Below are 17,172 nucleotides of genomic sequence, written 5' to 3'. Positions count from 1 at the left end.
TCAGAGACAGAGGGAGAGAGAGTGAGCGAGCACAGGCAGACAGATTGGCAGGCAGAGGCAGAGGGAGAAGCAGGCTCCCTGCCGAGCAAGGAGCCCGATGTGGGACTCGATCCCAGGACGCTGGGATCATGACCTGAGCCGAAGGCAGCTGCTTAACCAACTGAGCCACCCAGGTGTCCCGAAAGTTAAGGTTTTACAGGTCCTTTCTGAGACTGTATTTTTTTCTGGGCATGTAGAGCAGCTCTCTTAATTTTCTCTGTTCATGGTTGTTTTTGATATTTAAAGAAATAGGTGTGACTCCTTTCAGTATGGTGATCACTTCAGCTGGTAGGGGTTGAATCACTGGTGACCAGCCTCCGTGCCTGTAGCTCTGCAGTCAGAAGCAGCAGTCTGCAGTCAGAAGACAGAAACCTGGTAATTGGGAGGCAAAATCCTTATTGCTTCTCTGGCTCCAGCAAACCATGTTAAAAAGAGGGATTGCCCTCCCCACATTTTCTGCCTTAGGGTTTAGGATGAGTAGCCATGATCATTCTGAAGCCTGAGTGACTGAGTGACCTACTTATTTGTAGCTTACCAGCCAACCTTTTCTCTGGTAGCCGTAACTGTTCAAATAGAGTCCAGAGTTCCAAAATAGCTACTTCAGGAGTGTTTGCCCCAGTATAGTATAACGCTTGTCTAGGAGAAAAGACAGATTCCTGGTGCTTTCTCCTCTGCCATCTTTTCTGATACTACTTCTTGTTAACTTTATTTTTTATTTCTAACTTTATAGGCTTACAAAGTTTGGTCTGGAAAATCTAATCCTTCTAAATATTTTGGGTAAAACTGTGTATTTCTATATGTGTTTCATGGACATAAGAAAAATGAAAAATGTGCTTTTTTGAAAAATATTTAGTTTTAAGAAGCTATTAGACTATTTAGTGCATTATTCAATTTCTCTATGATCACTTTTATTTTTAAGATTATTTATTTATCTTAGAGAGCATGTGTGTTTGTGCACATAGGGGGCAGGGTAGAGGGAGGGAAAGAATCTTGAAGCAGACTTCCTGCTGAGTGTGGAGGTGGTTGTGGGGCTTGATCCCACCACCTGACCTGACCATGACCTGAGCTGAAACCAAGAGTTGACCACTTAACCGACTGAGCCACCCAAGTGCCCCATGTGATCACTTTTATTTATCTGTACTAGATGTATTAGTCCAGAAAAGATAAGTCAAAGTCTCCCAATTTTTTAAAAAAAGATTTTATTTATTTATTTGACACACAGAGAGAGAGAGAGTGAGAGAGGGAATACAAATAGGGGGTGTAGAAGAGAGAGAAACAGGCTTTCTGCTGGGCAGGAAGCCTGATGCGGGGCTCGATCCGAGGACCCTGGGATCATGACGGAGCCGAAGGCAGATGCTTAACGACTGAGCCAACCAAGTGCCCCCAAAGTCTCCCAATTTTAATTGAATTTTTTTACCAAGTTATTTTTGCACCTCCAATTTTTTTCTTAATGTACTTCTCTGCTATGTTTACTCCATATAAGATTATAGATTTATAACTTTAGTGATAAGAGTACCTTATTAGTAACAACACCCTTTTTTTATCCTGTTCAGTGCTTCTAACCTTAAATTTTCCTTTGTATGTTAGTATTAATACCCTTGCTTTTCCTGTATTTTGTGTATACTTGTTATCTTCTTTTCCATCCCATTTACATTTTTCTTTATCATTTGTTTAGAGGGTTTCTAATAAATAGCATGCAGCTAGGTTGTTGTTTTTTTTTAAAGATTTTATTTCAGAGTGTGTGCATATATGTGCAAGCAGGGGAGAGGGAGAAGGAGCTGGACGAGCAGATTCTACATTGAGCACGGAGCCTGATGTGGGTGGGGCTCAGTCTCATGACCCTGAGATCACGACCTGAGCCGAAATTGAGTTGGATACTCAACTGACTGAGCCACCCAGGTGCCCCTAAGTTTTGCTTTTTAATATAATCTGGTAGTCTGTTTTTTGATGAAGTAAATCCTTTAATACTCAGTTTAATGATTAATATTCTTGGTTTTATTTTTTTATGTACTTCATTTAATATTTACATTATTTTTATCATTTTCAAAATTTTTATTGTACTATTTATCCCTGCTCTCTCCTTTCCCCCCATTTTTCCTCCTTAAGCATTTGGAATTTCTTTGCTTTTTCATTAATATAAGATACACATTTTTCCTATTTTAACACTTTCTTTTTTAAGATTTTATTTATTTATTTGACAGAGAGAGATCACAAGTAGGCAGAGAGGCACGCAGAGAGAGGAAAGCAGGCTCCCCGCTGAGCAGAGAGCCCAACGTGGGGCTCGATCCCAGGACCATTGGGATCATGATCTGAGCCAAAGGCAGAGGCCCAACCCACTTAGCCACCCAGGCGCCCAATATTTTAACACTTCTGAAATCAATATGTGTCTTATAGTTACTGATATGCTGTAGTTTTATGTTCTCTTTCTTAGTGGCACATACAGTAATGGCAATCTTAAAATCAGTGTTTAGATTCTATGAAGGATGCTGTTTTTTTCATATTTTGGAGGGCATCTCTTCCTTAATTCATTCTCAGCCATATTGTTCAGTCATTATTTGAGATGACATCAGCATGTTCCCATCAGGGCGTTTTGTTTCCTCTTTGTTTCTTTTAGATGCCAATAAGATGGGACTTTCAAAGAATTTCCTTATCTCCTTTTGAAACCCCACCTCCTAAGAAAACTTGGGGTTGCTTTTACTTTTTCCTTTCACCTCACATTTCCTAACTCAAGTTTTGCTGGGAAAGTTACACTGTCAAAATATAAACAAAAGCCTATTTTATGTTTAGGTTTAAAAATTGTCAAAGAAGCCGCATTTGTCTTTGCTTTATTCATTATTATTAGATCAGAGCAAGGGGGACTGTTCTGTTCTGGAGGGAACCCCAACTCAGGAGCAGGTCATCTACAAAATGGTTTAGCACCAGCTTTCCCACCAACAGTGCAACAATGTGGATTTGACAGGATGGTTTGAGGCCCCATGTCACTGCCTTATCATGTAGCCTGGGCAGGATTCTGACATAGAGGCTTTCAGTCATAATCCCACAGATGCTAGCTTTGCCCCATTGGTTCCTCAGCCCAACACATAAAGGGTTCAGATGCATTTCATCAGATAGTGCAGTGTTTCTGGAGACTATCACTTGGCTGTATTCTTTATTCATGACTATTTTAAGTAGTTTGAGAAGATAGCTAGTTTCCAACATTCTGACTTTTCTTTTTTTCTTTATTTTTAAATTGAAGTACAGTAGACATACAAGATTAGATTGATTTCAGGTGTACAACATAGTGATTTGACAATTATATATGTCATGATATGCTCACCTTGATAAGTAGTTATCGTCTGTCATCATACAAAGTTATTATGGTATTATTGACTGTATTCCCTATGCATTACTTTTTATCCCTCTTACTTTTTTTTATAACTGGAAGTCTGTATCTCTTAAGCCCCTTCATGTGTCTTATCTGTCATCCCTTTACCCTCTTCCCCTCTGACAACTGCCAGTTTGTTCTCTGTATTTATGAGTCTGTTTCTGTTTTGTTCATTTGGTTAGTTTTTTAGGTTCCACAAAGAAGTGAAATCATATTTGTCTTTGTCTGACTTATTTTACTTAGCACAGTGCCCTCTAGGTCCATCCATATTGTCACAAATGGCCAAATCTTTCTTTTCCACAGCTGAGTATTATTCTATGTGTGTGTGCTTGTGTGTGTGTATGTAAGGGTGTACACCACACTTTCATTATCCATTCATCTATTGACGGACACTTGAGTTGTTTCCATCTCTTCGGCTATTGTAAATAATGCTGTAATAAGCCTGGAGGGTGCATTTATTCTTTTTAATTAGTATTTTCATTTTTTTGGTATAAATACCCAGCAGTGGGATAACTGGATCATATGGTTTTCTTTTTTAAAATTTTCTTTTAAGGATTTTATTTGTTTGAGGAAGAGAGAGTATACAGCAGGCAGAGCTGTAAGCAGAGGGAGAAGCAGGCTTCTCCTGAGCTGAGAATCCAAAACGGGGCTCTGATCCCAGTACCCTGGGATCATGACCTGAACTGAAGGCAGATGCTTAAGTGACTGAGTCCCTTAGGCATTCCTGTTTTTTATTTTTTTGAGGAACTTTCATACATTTTCCATAGAGGCCGCACCGGTTTACATTCCCACCCAATAGTGCACAAATGTTCCCTTTTTTCCATATCCTCACCAACACTTGTTTCTTGTGTTTTTATTTTAGCCATTCTGACAGGTATGAGGTGGTATCTCATTGTGGTTTTGAGTTGCATTTCCCTGATGATGATAGATGTTGAGCATCTTTTCATGTGTCTTTTGGCCATCTGTAGGTGTTATTTGGGGAAATGTCTGTTCAAGTCTTCTTCCCATTTTTTAATTGGATTGTTTGAGATTTTTTTACTGTTGAGTTTTATGAGTTCTTTATGTATTTTGGATATTAACCCCTTATTGGACATATGACTTATTTATACCTTCACTTACTCAGTAGATTCCTTTTTCATTTTGTTGATGGTTTCCTTCACTGTGCAAAAGCCATTTAGTTTCATGTAGTCCCCATTGTTTACTTTTTCTTTTGTTTACTTTGCCTGAGGATACAGTTGTGGGAGAATATTGCTAAGGCTGAAGTCTAAAAGATTATGGCTTATGTTTTCTTCTAGGAGTCTTATGGTTTCAGGACTTATATTTAGGACTTTAATTCATTTTGAGTTTATTTTTGTATATGGTGAAAGAAAGTGGTCCAGTTTCATTCTTCTGCATGTAGCCGTCTAGTTTTTCTAACACTGCTTATTGGAAAGATTGTTTTTCACTATTGTATATTCTTGCCTCTTCTGCCATTGATTAATTGACTGTCTAAGTGTGGGTTATTTCTGGACTTTCTATTCTGTCCCATTGATATCTGTGTCTGTTTTGTGTCAGTACCATAACTTTGTTTTTTTACGATTTTATTTGTAAGTATTCTCGATACCTAATGTGGGGCTTGAACTCACAACCCCGAGATCAAAGATTGCATGCTCTACCTATTGAGACAACCAGGTACCCCATAACTGTTTTGATTACTATTGCTTTATAGTATAGGGTGAAATTTGGGATGGTGATACCTCCATCTTTGTTCTTTCTCAAGATTGCTTTGGCCATATGGAGTCTTTGTGATTTCAAACAAATTTTAGGATTGTTTGTTCTAGTTCTGTGAAAAACATTATTGGTATTTTAATAGGTCTTGCATTTAATCTGTGGATTGTTTTGGGTAGTATGGAAATTTTAACAGTATTTCCCAATCCATGAACACGGTTTTATCTTTCCATTTATTTGGGTCTTCAGTTTCTTTCATTAGTGTCTTATAGTTTTCGAAGTATAGATTTTTACCTCCTTGATTAAATTTATTCCTAGGTATTTTTTTTTTTTTGATATTTAAATAGGATTTTAAAAAATTTCTCTTTTTGCTACTTCATTATTAGCTTCAGAAAACAACAGATTTCTGTATATTACTTTTGTATCCTGCAACTTTACTCAGATTATTTATTTTATAGTTTTTTTGGTGGGATCTTAGGGTTTTTTATCTGTAGCATTATGTCATGTGCAAATAATGACAGTTTTGGTCCTTTTTAAAATTTGGATGCTTTTTATTTCATTTCTTGTCTTATTGCTGGGCTAGGACTTCCAAAACTATGTTGAATAAAAGTGGTAAGAGTGGACATCCTTGTCTTTTTCCTGATCTTAGAGGAAGAGCTTTCAGCTTTCACCATCGAGTATGATTTAGTTAGGGTGTGTCATACATAGCCTTTATTATGTTGAGGTGTTTCCTCTAAAACCACTTTTGGTGTTTTTGTCATGAATAGATATTGAATTATGTCAAATATTTTTTCCTGTATCTATTGAGATGATCATATGATTTTTAGCCTTCATTTTGGTAATTATGTTGATTGATGTATGGATATTGAACCATCCTTGCATACCTGGAATAAATCCCACCTGATCATAGAAAGATCCTTTTAATGTGTTGTTGAATTTGGTTTGCTAATATTTTAGGGGATTTTGTATCTATGTTTATGAGGGATATGGGTATATAATTTTGGTGTCAGATTAATGTTGGTCTTGTAGAATGAATTTGGAAGCATTCTATTTTTTTGAAACAGTTTAGGAAGAATAGGTGTTAACTCTTCTTTAAGTGTTTGGTAGAAATCACCAGTGAAGCCATCTGGTTCTGGATTTTTGTTTTTTGGTAGTTTTTTGATTACTGATTAATTTGTTAGTAGTAATCAGTCTATTTAGATTTTCTGTTTCTTCCTGATTCAGTCTTGGAAGATTGTATGTTTCTAGAAATTAATTCATTTCTCCCAGGTTGTCCAATTTGTTGGATTATAATATTTCATAGTATTCTTATAATCCTTTGTATTTCTGTGGTGTTGGTTGTAACTTTTCTTCTTTCATTTCTAATATTATTTATTTGAGTTCTCTATCTTGATAAAGTCTCTCTGAAGTCTTGTCAGTTTTATCTTTTCAGAGAACCAACTCTTGGTTTCATTCATCTTATCTATTATTTTTTTAATCTTCATTTCACTCTGGTTCTTTTTTAATCTTTGCTAGTATTCTATATGAAAAATAGTTATCTGTTTTTAAATGGTATGACTTTGTTTCTTTGTCTTTTTTTTTCTGTTGGAATACTCATATTTTAACTACTGTTTTTATAAGCTTTCTGAGTTAAGGAGATATTTTGATTCTTACACATTTTATTTATTTATTTACTTATTTGGCTCAAACAATAGAAATTTATTTTCTTACACTTCTAGAAAAGTCAGAGATTGAGGTTTCAGCAGAGTTGTTTTCTCCTTGTGCTTCTTTCTCTGCCTTATAGATGGCATTTTTTTCCTTGTGTCTTCAGATGGCATTCCCTCTCTCAGTCCTTATGCATTTCAGGCTTTAATGTTTGCATTTGTTTCCTAGGGCTGCCAGAACAAACTACCAACATTTGGTAGCCTGCAACAATAGAAATTTACTCTCACAGCTCCAGAGGCCAATAGATGTAAATCAAGGTATTAGAAGGGCTAATTAAGCTCCCTCAAAGGCTCCTTTCTTGCCTCTGGTAGCTCCTGGTTTTCCTTAGCTTGTGGCACTATCTGAATATTTGCCTCCATGTTCACATGGTCTTTTTCTCAGTGTCTCTGTGTCCTGGTAAATCTTTTTTCTTTTATAAGGACATTGTTCTTTGGGTTAAAGGTCCATTAAAAATCCAGGATGGTTTTATTTCATGATCCTTAACTTAATTACATCTGCAAGGACCCCGTTTCCAGATAAGATCACAATTTATGGGACCTGGGGTTAAGACTGGGAAATTTTGGGGGTGCCTGGTGGCTTAGTGGGTTAAAGCCTCTGCCTTCAGCTCAGGTCATGATCCCAGGGTGCTGGGATGGAACCCCGCATCGGGCTGTCTGCTCTGCAGGGAGCCTGCTTCCTACTCCTCTGCCTGCCTGTCTGCCTGCTTATGATCTCTGTCTGTCAAATAAATAAATAAAACCTTAAAAAAAAAAGACTGGGAAATTTTTAACTCACAAGAGTGTTATTCATAGATGTTATCTACTAAAGAGTATAAGGTTATTCATCTGTATTTTCTCTTGGCACTTTTGCTTTTGAATGTTTAAGCCATCTGGGATTTATTTTGATGTAAGGTAGGATGGATGTAAGCTTATTTTCTGTATAACATTATTGGGAGATTACTCATTTAATAAGTGTTGGCACTAGGATTTAAACCTATGACTTTTTTTCAAAGTCAGCATCTTTTCCTTTATGTAGAACTACCTGCTTTTAGTATTTTAACTTTAAAGAACTTTGCCTGTAAGACTGTTTTTGTCATCATACATCTTGTAACAGGAAAGATGACTCTTAACATGCTTTATGGGGACTTGAAATTATGATGGTAGCTGAATGTCTTGAAGAGTTTTCTAGGCACTTGGGCCCTTTTTCAGCAGTTGTTATTCTAGGAAAGAATAAGAAATGCCAGTTAGGAAAGTATGTTAGGAGAGCATAGTTTTGAGGTGCTGGCTTAATTTGCCATGTCTGATGCAGTTGTTTCGGGACATCTCATGGGTGTCTGTAGTATATGCTGTTTTACTCCTGTTAAATGGTATTTTGTTCCCCCTCCCAAATTTGTATTGAAATTCTAGTTAACATATAGAGCAATGTTGGTTTCAGGAGTAGAATGCAGTGATTCATCACTTAATATAACACCCAATGCACATCATAACAAGTGCTCTTCTTAATGCCCACCACCCATTTAGCCCATCCCCCACCCACCTCCCTCCTGCAACCCTGTTTTTTTCTCTATTGTTAAGAAGATCTTATGTTTTGCTTCCCCTCCGCTGCCACTCTTTTTCCCTATTCTCATATGTTCATCTGTTTTGTTTCCTAAATTCCACATATGAGTGAAATCATATGGTATTTGTCTTTCTCTGACTTATTTCACTTAGCATAATGCACTGTAGCTTCATGCACATCATTACAAATGACAAAATTTTATTATTTTAATGGCTGAATAATATTCCTCTATGTGGGGGCCCCTGGGTGTCTCAGTGGGTTAAGCCTCTGCCTTCAGCTCAGGTCATGATCTCAGGGTCCTGGGATCAAGCCCCGCATCGGGCTCTCTGCTCAGCAGGGAGCCTGCTTCTCCCTCCCTCTCTGCCTGCCTCTCTGCCTACTTGTGATCCTTCTCTCTCTGTCAAATAAATAAATAAAATCTTAAAAAAAAATAAATGCCTCTGTGTGTGTGTGTGTGTGTGTGTGTGTGTAAAAATAATGTATGTACCACATCTTCTTTATCCATTTACCAGTTGATGGACGCTTGAGCTCTTTCCATAGTTTGGCTATTGTTGGTAATGCTGCTATAAACATGTGCCCCCTTTTAATCTGTATTTTTGTGTGCTTTGGGTAAATATGTAGTAGTCTAATTGCTGGGTTGTAGGGTGGTTCTATTTTTAACTTTTTTTCTTCAAAGATTTTATTTCTTTTGAGAGAAGCAGTGAGTGGGGGAGGGGGTGTGGGCAGAGGTAAGGGTAAGAAGAATCTCAAGCAGACGCCATGCTGAGCATGGAGCCTGATGTGGGGCTCAGACCCACAACTGTGAGATGATGACCTGAGCCTAAGTCAAGAGTCGGGCTTAACTGACTGAGCCACCCAAGTGCCCCTCTATTTTTAATTTTTTGAGGAACCTCCATACTGTTTTCCAGAGTGGTTGCATCCATTTGCATTCCCACCAACAGTGTAAGTGTTCCCCTTTCTCCGCATCCTCGCCAACATCTGTTGTCTCCTGTGTTGTTCATTTTAGCCATTCTGACAGGTGTGAGGTGGTAGCTTATCTTGGTTTTGATTTGTATTTCCCAGATGATGAGTGATTTTGAGCATCTTTTCATGTGCCTGTTAGCCATCTGGATGCCTTCTTTAGAAAAAGTTTATTCATGTCTCCTACCCATTTCTTAACTGGATTATTTGGTTTTTGGGTGTTGAGTTTGTTCAGTTCTTTATAGATTTGGGATACTAGCCCTTTATCCAATATGTCATTTGCAAATATCTTCTCCCATTCTGTAGGTTGCCTTTTAGTTTTGTTGATTGTTTCCTTCCCTGTACAGAGCTTTCTATCTTGGTGAAGTCCCAGTAGTTCATTTTTGCTTTTGTTTCCCTTGCCTCAGGCAACGTGTCTCGTGAGAAGTTGCTACAGCTGAGGTCGGAGATGTTCCTGCCTATGTTCTCCTCTAGGACTTTGATGGTTTCCTGTCTCACGTTTAGGTCTTTCATCCATCTTGAATTTATTTTTGTGTGTGGTGTAAGAAAGTGGCCCAGTTTCATTCTTCTGCGTGTTGCTCTCCAGTTTTCCCAACACCCTTTGTTGAAGAGACTGTCATTTTCCATTGGATATTCTTTCCTGTTTTGTAGAAGATTAGTTCACTATATAGTTGTGGGTCCATTTCTGGGTTTTCTGTTCTATTCCATTGAACTGTGTGTCTGTTTTTGTGCCAGTACCATACTGTCTTGATGACTACAGCTTTGTAATATAGTTTGAAGTCCGGAATTGTTATGCCTCCAGCTTTTCTTTTCTTTTTCAGGATCGCTTTGTCTACTTGGGGTCCTTTGTGGTTCCATATAAGTTTTAGGATTGTTTGTTCTAACTCTGTGAAAATTGCTGATGATATTTTTCGTAGGGATTTCATTGAGTGTATAGATTGCATTGGGTAATGTAGACATTTTAACAATGTTTGTTCTTTCAACCCATGAGCCTGGAATGCTTTTCCATTTCTTTGTGTCCTCTTCAATGTCTGTTATAAGTGTTTTGTAGTTTTCAGAGTATAGTTCTTCTACTTTTACCTCATTGGTTAGGTTTATTCCTAGGTATCTTACTGTTTTTTGGCGTAACTGTAAATGGGATTATTTCTAAAAGGTGTTAATGTATCTTTTCAAGGGATGTTAGTTGTACTTATGAGTTAGGTTACATTAATTGTCATTCTTGTTGAGAGTTCTAGTGGTAATTTTAAAAATTCAAGTGATATTTCTTACATCCTGTAATATAATGAACATTTTGGACTTACTTCTGGTATCTGAATCTGTTGATAAGTGTTCATAATGACCACATTATGGTTCTGGTATATTGCTTAAAATTTGTTTACATATAGTCTAAAAGAGTAGAATGAATTCCATGTAGTCTGATGCTTCATATAATAATCATTTATGTCTACTACATACATTTTTCCCATAAAGTTTTAGAATAAGTTATGAAAAACAAAACTTATGGCTATTCTGTTATACATTTTTAAAGGAAAGCGAAAGAGAAGAAATTCCTGTGAAGACTATCCAGGCTACTAATGTGAAACTTAACCCTGTTTATTTTCACGACACATATGCCAGTAAAGGTGATTTTGATTTAATGGGCCCTTTGAAGCTGGAGGCCAGTTCTCTTCATCAAAATAAGCATTTGGGATCTGATTCAGAAACAGTTTTGCCTGTGGATAAATGTTTAGACACTGAAACTCCTGAAGTGTCCGTTCAAAAATTTGTGGATGTAGCATCTTTGAAGTCTATTAATGACAATGAAATTAATTACACTGATAGTCTTCGGTCACCAACTAGTGAAAGGCGAACATGTGAATATCACAAGTCTGTTGAAAAGAGCAAAGAGCGTAAGTAGTTTTTTTAAAAAAATAAAAGTTAAGAAATGTATAAAATGTTTATATATTTTGAATAGAATATGTTTTCAAGTGGAACTTACCTAATCTTTTGTATTAGAATTTTGTGTCTTATGGATTAGAAATTTTATCTTTATTCACACATCTAGTGGAAGTGTACTACTCTAAGTCTCAGTTTTTCCTTTTGCCACTGGTTCTCCATTACAGATCTTTCTGAGTTAAAGCTGGCTTATCCACCTTTAGAGAATTTTTCTTTTGTGGGAATGGATTTTCTTTTTTCTAACTAGTTTTGGGCAGATTGCAGTACTGTTGATATCTAAGATAAGTCAACTAAGTAAAATTATTTAGAATATTACATCATTTTGTTTCATATGTGATTGGATATTTTTGGAATTTTTTAGAAACAGATCTACCACAAAATGTTGTCTATCAGAACGAAGAGGGCAGATGGGTCACTGACCTTGCATATTATACATCTTTTAATAAAGAACAAATTTTAAATATGTCTCTAACTGACGAGATGAATGAAGACTTCAGATCTGGTTGTAAGTGTATTGATAACCACTTTATTGTACCATTTTCATTGTTTTTCATGGTGTTCTGAGATTACTCTATATATTGGTTAGCCATATCAAATCATTTTTGGACTATACATTTGAACCTTGAACAATATGGGGGTTAAGGGGCACCAACTCCTTGCATATTTCAAAATCTGTATAACTTTTGACTCCCCAAAATCTTAATTACTTACAGCCTACTGTTTACCAGAAGACTTAAGCAGTAACGTAAACAATTAACACCTGTTTTACATGTTACTTACATTATATACTGTATTCTTATAGTAGGGTGAGCTAGAGGAAGAAAAAGTTAAAATCATAAGGGAGAAAATACATTCATAGAACTATACTGTATTTATCAAAAAAAAAATTGGGGTACCTGGGTGGCTCAGTGGGTCAAAGCCTCTGCCTTCGGCTCAGGTCATGATCTCAGGGTCCTGGGATCGAGCCCCACATCGGGCTCTCTGCTGAGCAGGGAGCCTGTTTCCTCCTCTCTCTCTCTCTCTCTCTCTCTCTCTGCCTGCTTGTGATTTCTCTCTCTGTGTGTCAAATAAAAAATAAAATCTTAAAAAAAAAAAAAATCTATGTAAAGTGGACCTGTGTGGTTCAAACCCATGTTGTTCAAGGGTCAGCTGTAATACTGAGCTTATCAGTAGTTTTTATAGGAACAAAGTCTTGAATTAGTCAGTGCTAATCATTATAGAATGAGCTGAGCTTTTTCCTTAAGCAGGGACAGTGAGTCAGGCTATCATTCTTTTACATCAGTTTAGAACTTTCATCTTGCAGAGTTGGAAGGGACCTCAAGCTGTACGTTTTCACTTTTATTAAAATTCTGTCCCGAACAAAAGAAATATTATCTGATAAAAGCAATTACAAAGTCCTATCCATTCTGGAGTAAAACTTAAGAAATGTGGAAATGATGGGAGAAAAGTGACGGAAAACATAAATCTCAAAGAATGAGAGCTAGGAAAAAAAAAAAAAAAGAATGAGACCTAGGAGTATCAGCTAGGTTTGTTGATTATCTCTGACAGTGAAAGGAAAAACCAGTTTAAGTCTGCAGAACAAATTACATTTTGAGCCTTAGTCTGTGGAGGTGCTGTGCCACTGAGGCCTCCAGCCCCTGAGCATCTGTAAATCTGCAATAAAGAAAGGCATTCAGTGGCCTGTCAAGCCTAGTCATATTTTTAATAGGCTCAGAACATACCTCAGGAAGAAGTTATTCTGACTACTGCTTGTCCTGAGCTGCTCCTAACCATGTAATGATGTGGAAGGTAGAGACACATAAGGTATTTTTCCAGCCTCTAAGAAATTGTCCATCAGCTAAGGGGGGATAAGATAAGAATAAAACAGTAATTAGCAGCGTAAGAGACACAAACCAAATGGTTTTGGGAGTTTAGAGGAAAAATAACTTTTGCATGAATGGGTGATGGGTTTCACATAGGAGGTAGTAGCTTTTGAGGTAAGAGTTTCGAAAGGTAAATGCTTGAGGGCATGAGAAATTCTAAATGGATAAAAAACCCAATTAAAGAGAATCAAATGAGGAAGTCTGGGTGTGTTTTGAGAATGGTGAATAGTCCAATACCTTTATGACAAGGTATGGGAAGAGGAGAGTAGTAAGATACGAAGAGGTGAAGCTCGAGAGGTAGAGTGTAGGACCAAGTAAAGTAGAGTTGAGCTTTGACTACTGTGTCTGAGTTGAGGCTTGTGGGATAAGCAATAGGGAGCCACTGCAGACTTCAGTGTCCAACTTCCTTTGTGAGTTGTCTCTGGCAGCAATGGTCAGTTGACTGGGAGATTCCTCAGGATGTTGTAGAAATCTAGGTGTCATAGTGAGAATGAAAAGCAAGTAGAGAATGAAAGACCTGGAAATAAAATGATTAGGATTTGGTGACTGGATTTCAGTAGAGAGAGAGGCAAGAAAAGATTGAGGTTTGTGGTTGGAGTTACTTGACAAAATGGCAGTACCATGAACTGAGGTGGGAAAATCAGAATAAACTGTAGAATTTTGAATGATTATAGTTTGAGGTGGGAAGTGTGAGCCAGAAACTGGAAATTAAGTTACAGTTCGAGCTTGCTCAACAATATCTTGATTTAGAAAGAACAAGAGGGTACAGTCTGGACAGTGGATAGCAACTGTGTCACTTAAAAGTCAATGGTCATGGAATTTTCATGTGTAACTGGTGGGAGTATAAAGTGATAGAACCATTTGGGAAATTTGTCTAGGAGGAGCTTTTGAAGGTAAACTTTATGAACTTCATACTTTAGGGCCCCCAGTAATTCTGCACCAGAGTATATACCCAGTGTATAGAGGTACTCTTCACCAAAAGACTGAAATATTTATAGCAGCACTATATGATTAACTCCAAATTAGAAACTCCCAGATTCTCATTAATGATACAATGGATTGTGTTTATTCACACATTGGAATGCTATGTAGCAATGGAAATGAATGATGTGTAGCTACTTGTAGCAGCGGGGATGAATTTCACAAGCATATTGAATGAAATAGTGCAAAATAAGAGTACATGCTATATAAATCTATTTGTATATATTTCAAAATGTACCCTGCTCTGTGGAGTAAGAAGTAAGGATACTGGTTACCCTCTGATGGGCATGTAGTAACTGGAAGGAAGCTTGATTGGCCTTTTGGGGGTGCTAGCAATGTTATCTCTCTTGACCTAGGGTGTTAATCTGGCCACACAAATGTGTTCATTGTACACATAAATACTATATATATATATATATATATATATATATATATATATATATTACGTTTTGGTCAGCAGTTTTTAAAAATTAGTGATCAGACTGAGAAATATATTTGCATTCCTGTTATGGGTTAAAGGCCTGTTTTCCTAATGTATAAAGTGTTCTAATAAACAGTAAGAAAAAGACCAGCTTCTCAGTGTAGAATTAGGCAGAAGATATAAACAGACAATTTAGAGAAAAGGAAATGAAAATGGTTGTTAAATGTTCAAAAAAAGTTAATGGAATTTATTCATGGAAAGAAACTACTCCACGATACTATTTTTCCATTTTTTTTGGCAGTGATCCAGTAGTTTGGTAATAAAACTATATTGGCAAGGGAAAAGGTATTGTAGTATTTATATACTATTTATGTAGATAGGGAAGTATTAGAGCATCTAGCAAAATTACAAATGTACATACCCTGTAACCAAGGGGTTCTTCTGGGCATTTATTCTTCAGATATGCTTGCAGAAATGGTATGTGAATACATATTGTTTATAGTAACAAAAGGTTGGAAGCAATATGGATGTACAAAATAGGGAACTAATTAAATAAGGTACGTCCATATAAGGAAAATACATTGTGGTCATTAAAAAAATGGAAAGAGGCTCTTTAGGTACTAATGTGGAATAATCACTGAAATAGTTTAAATTCCAAGACATAGAAAAGCATAGAAAATATTTTGACATTTATGTAAAAAGGTGGAAGGGGGAAAGACACACATGTATTTATAAATACATATGGTGGCCAAGATTTTTTTGAAAGAGAAAGAAATGGATTGCAAGGAATCCCCAGCTGCTGAACTCAGAAATCAAATAGATTCAAATCATAATATCAGGGGTACTTTATATATTGGTTGCTTTTGGAGATGTGGGATGTAGGGTCAGGGATAAGGGGGAGACTTTCCAGTGCCATATTCCCTTTTATGTCTTTGGTTAACTTCCAAAAACTCTTTGTTGAAGCATAACATATATATGGGTACCTTTGCATTTTGAACTACGTGGGTGTGTTACTATTCAAGGAAAACTAAAATAGATAAAAGAAGTTTAATGAAACCATCCTTGTGATTAGGGAATGAACAAAGGCCAGGTTGGAAAGGATGAGTGGTGAAGAAATGGGGAAAATGATTATGGAATACTGTGGGGAAAAGTGTGATGGAAGGAAAGAAAGGATGAACTAGGTCAAGGGAAATCAGCGTCGGGAGCATGAATGCAGGGGAAGCATTTTTATAGAAAGGGGAAGGGAATTTTTAAAATATAAGAAGAGATAATTCTGAAGAGGAAGGTTGGACCCAGGTGTAATTTCATAATGTCAAAGTCATTCAAAATGAAAATTTATCTACTTAATAAACTTTATTCAGAAAATAAGAGATATGGCACCCTCTGCTCCATTTCTGCTTTGCCCCCTCTCTGACAGCTCCATGCATCTGAGTCACTGTATCACTTGTCCTTATGGCCTAGGATTAAAACTGGCTGGAGGGCTGGGGTATATGGCCTGCTTCAAAATTTAACAGTGGAAGCATTCAGGAGTTATTTGAAAGGACTATTTTAGATTTGGCAAAGAATTGGGTGTCGATTCTTATAAAAAATGAAGTTCTTTTTTCTCGTAATTGCTGACTGATTTTCTGGTGAGCATACAAAGTAGCAATATTACTGTAGATTTTTCTTGAATGGAAGAATCTGTTAAAGTTTGGAGAAGAAAGTACTTAGGAATCTAACAAATATCAGTTGGAACTGTTTAGTTAATGATTTGAGAAACATTTGATTTTTTTAAAAGATTTTATTTATTTATTTGAGAGAGAGAGGGGGAGAGTATAAACAGAGAGTGAGAAACAGACTCGCTGCTGCACAGAGAGCCTGATGTGGGGCTTGATCCCAGGACCCTGATGAGATCATGATGCGAGCCAAAGGCAGCTGCTTAAGCAACTAAGCCACCCATGCACCCCAGAAAAACACTTGATATTTAATGCAGTGAAGTAAATGAAGTCTTTCTGGGTTATCTTCTTAGTGGTCTGATTTCCTGCTTCCCATCCCTTGGCTGTTAGAGTTGGTTGGTTGATGCTTTCACATTTTAGGGCAATGGCTTTTAATTCTTTGAGTCATGGGCATCACAGAGAATCCTCATAGAAAAGTTTTTATGCGAAAGATTGTATCTCTAATGTGATTTGAGAGTTTCATTGTTCTCCTGGTGCCCATTCATAGGTTAAGAATATGTTTATGTAAGAAATGATGGGTTTACAAAGTAAAGAACCCGCCACTATCTGGGATGCCTGGGTGGCTGGCTCAGTTGGTTAAGCCACTGCCTTCGGCTCGGGTTGTGATCCCAGGGTGCTGGGATCGAGTCCCACATGGAGCTACTGGCGCAGCAGGGAGCCTGCCCATCTCTCCACCTCTGCCTGCCACTCTGCCTGCTTGTGTGCGCGAACACTCTCTCTCTGGTAAATAAATCTTTACAAAAAAAAAAAAACAAACCAAAAACCCACTATCCTAACAAGAAAGAACCTGAGCTATCTCTGGTGTTCTTTTTTTCCTGATTGGAAATAGTCTATTTCTATTCTCATTATGTTTCTCAGGATGTTAATGTTGAACTGTAAGGGTTTCCAAAAGAGCAATTTGGATCTGATTAGCTCCTGATGAGCTAATGAGAGAGGGGGATACCTCTT

General features: G+C 37.1%; 1 protein-coding gene across 2 annotated transcripts in view; it reads left to right on the top strand.

The window, feature by feature from the left end:
- Positions 1 to 17,172, top strand: part of LOC111142378 (centrosomal protein 192) — a 133,159-nt gene that overhangs the window by 39,864 nt on the left and 76,123 nt on the right. For both annotated transcript variants that reach the window (XM_022495402.1, XM_022495400.1), the window contains exons 9-10: positions 10,839 to 11,199; positions 11,607 to 11,750. In XM_022495402.1, coding sequence (XP_022351110.1) covers positions 10,839 to 11,199; positions 11,607 to 11,750 — 505 coding nt within the window. The remainder of the gene's footprint in view (positions 1 to 10,838; positions 11,200 to 11,606; positions 11,751 to 17,172) is intronic.

Source organism: Enhydra lutris, unplaced genomic scaffold (genome assembly GCF_002288905.1).
Source record: "Enhydra lutris kenyoni isolate GAN:26980312 unplaced genomic scaffold, ASM228890v2 scaffoldscaffold8, whole genome shotgun sequence".
In the NCBI taxonomy this organism is placed as follows: domain Eukaryota; kingdom Metazoa; phylum Chordata; class Mammalia; order Carnivora; family Mustelidae; genus Enhydra; species Enhydra lutris.
The sequence above is the reverse complement of the archived record's forward strand: the minus strand, read 5'-3'. Positions and strand labels throughout refer to the sequence as shown.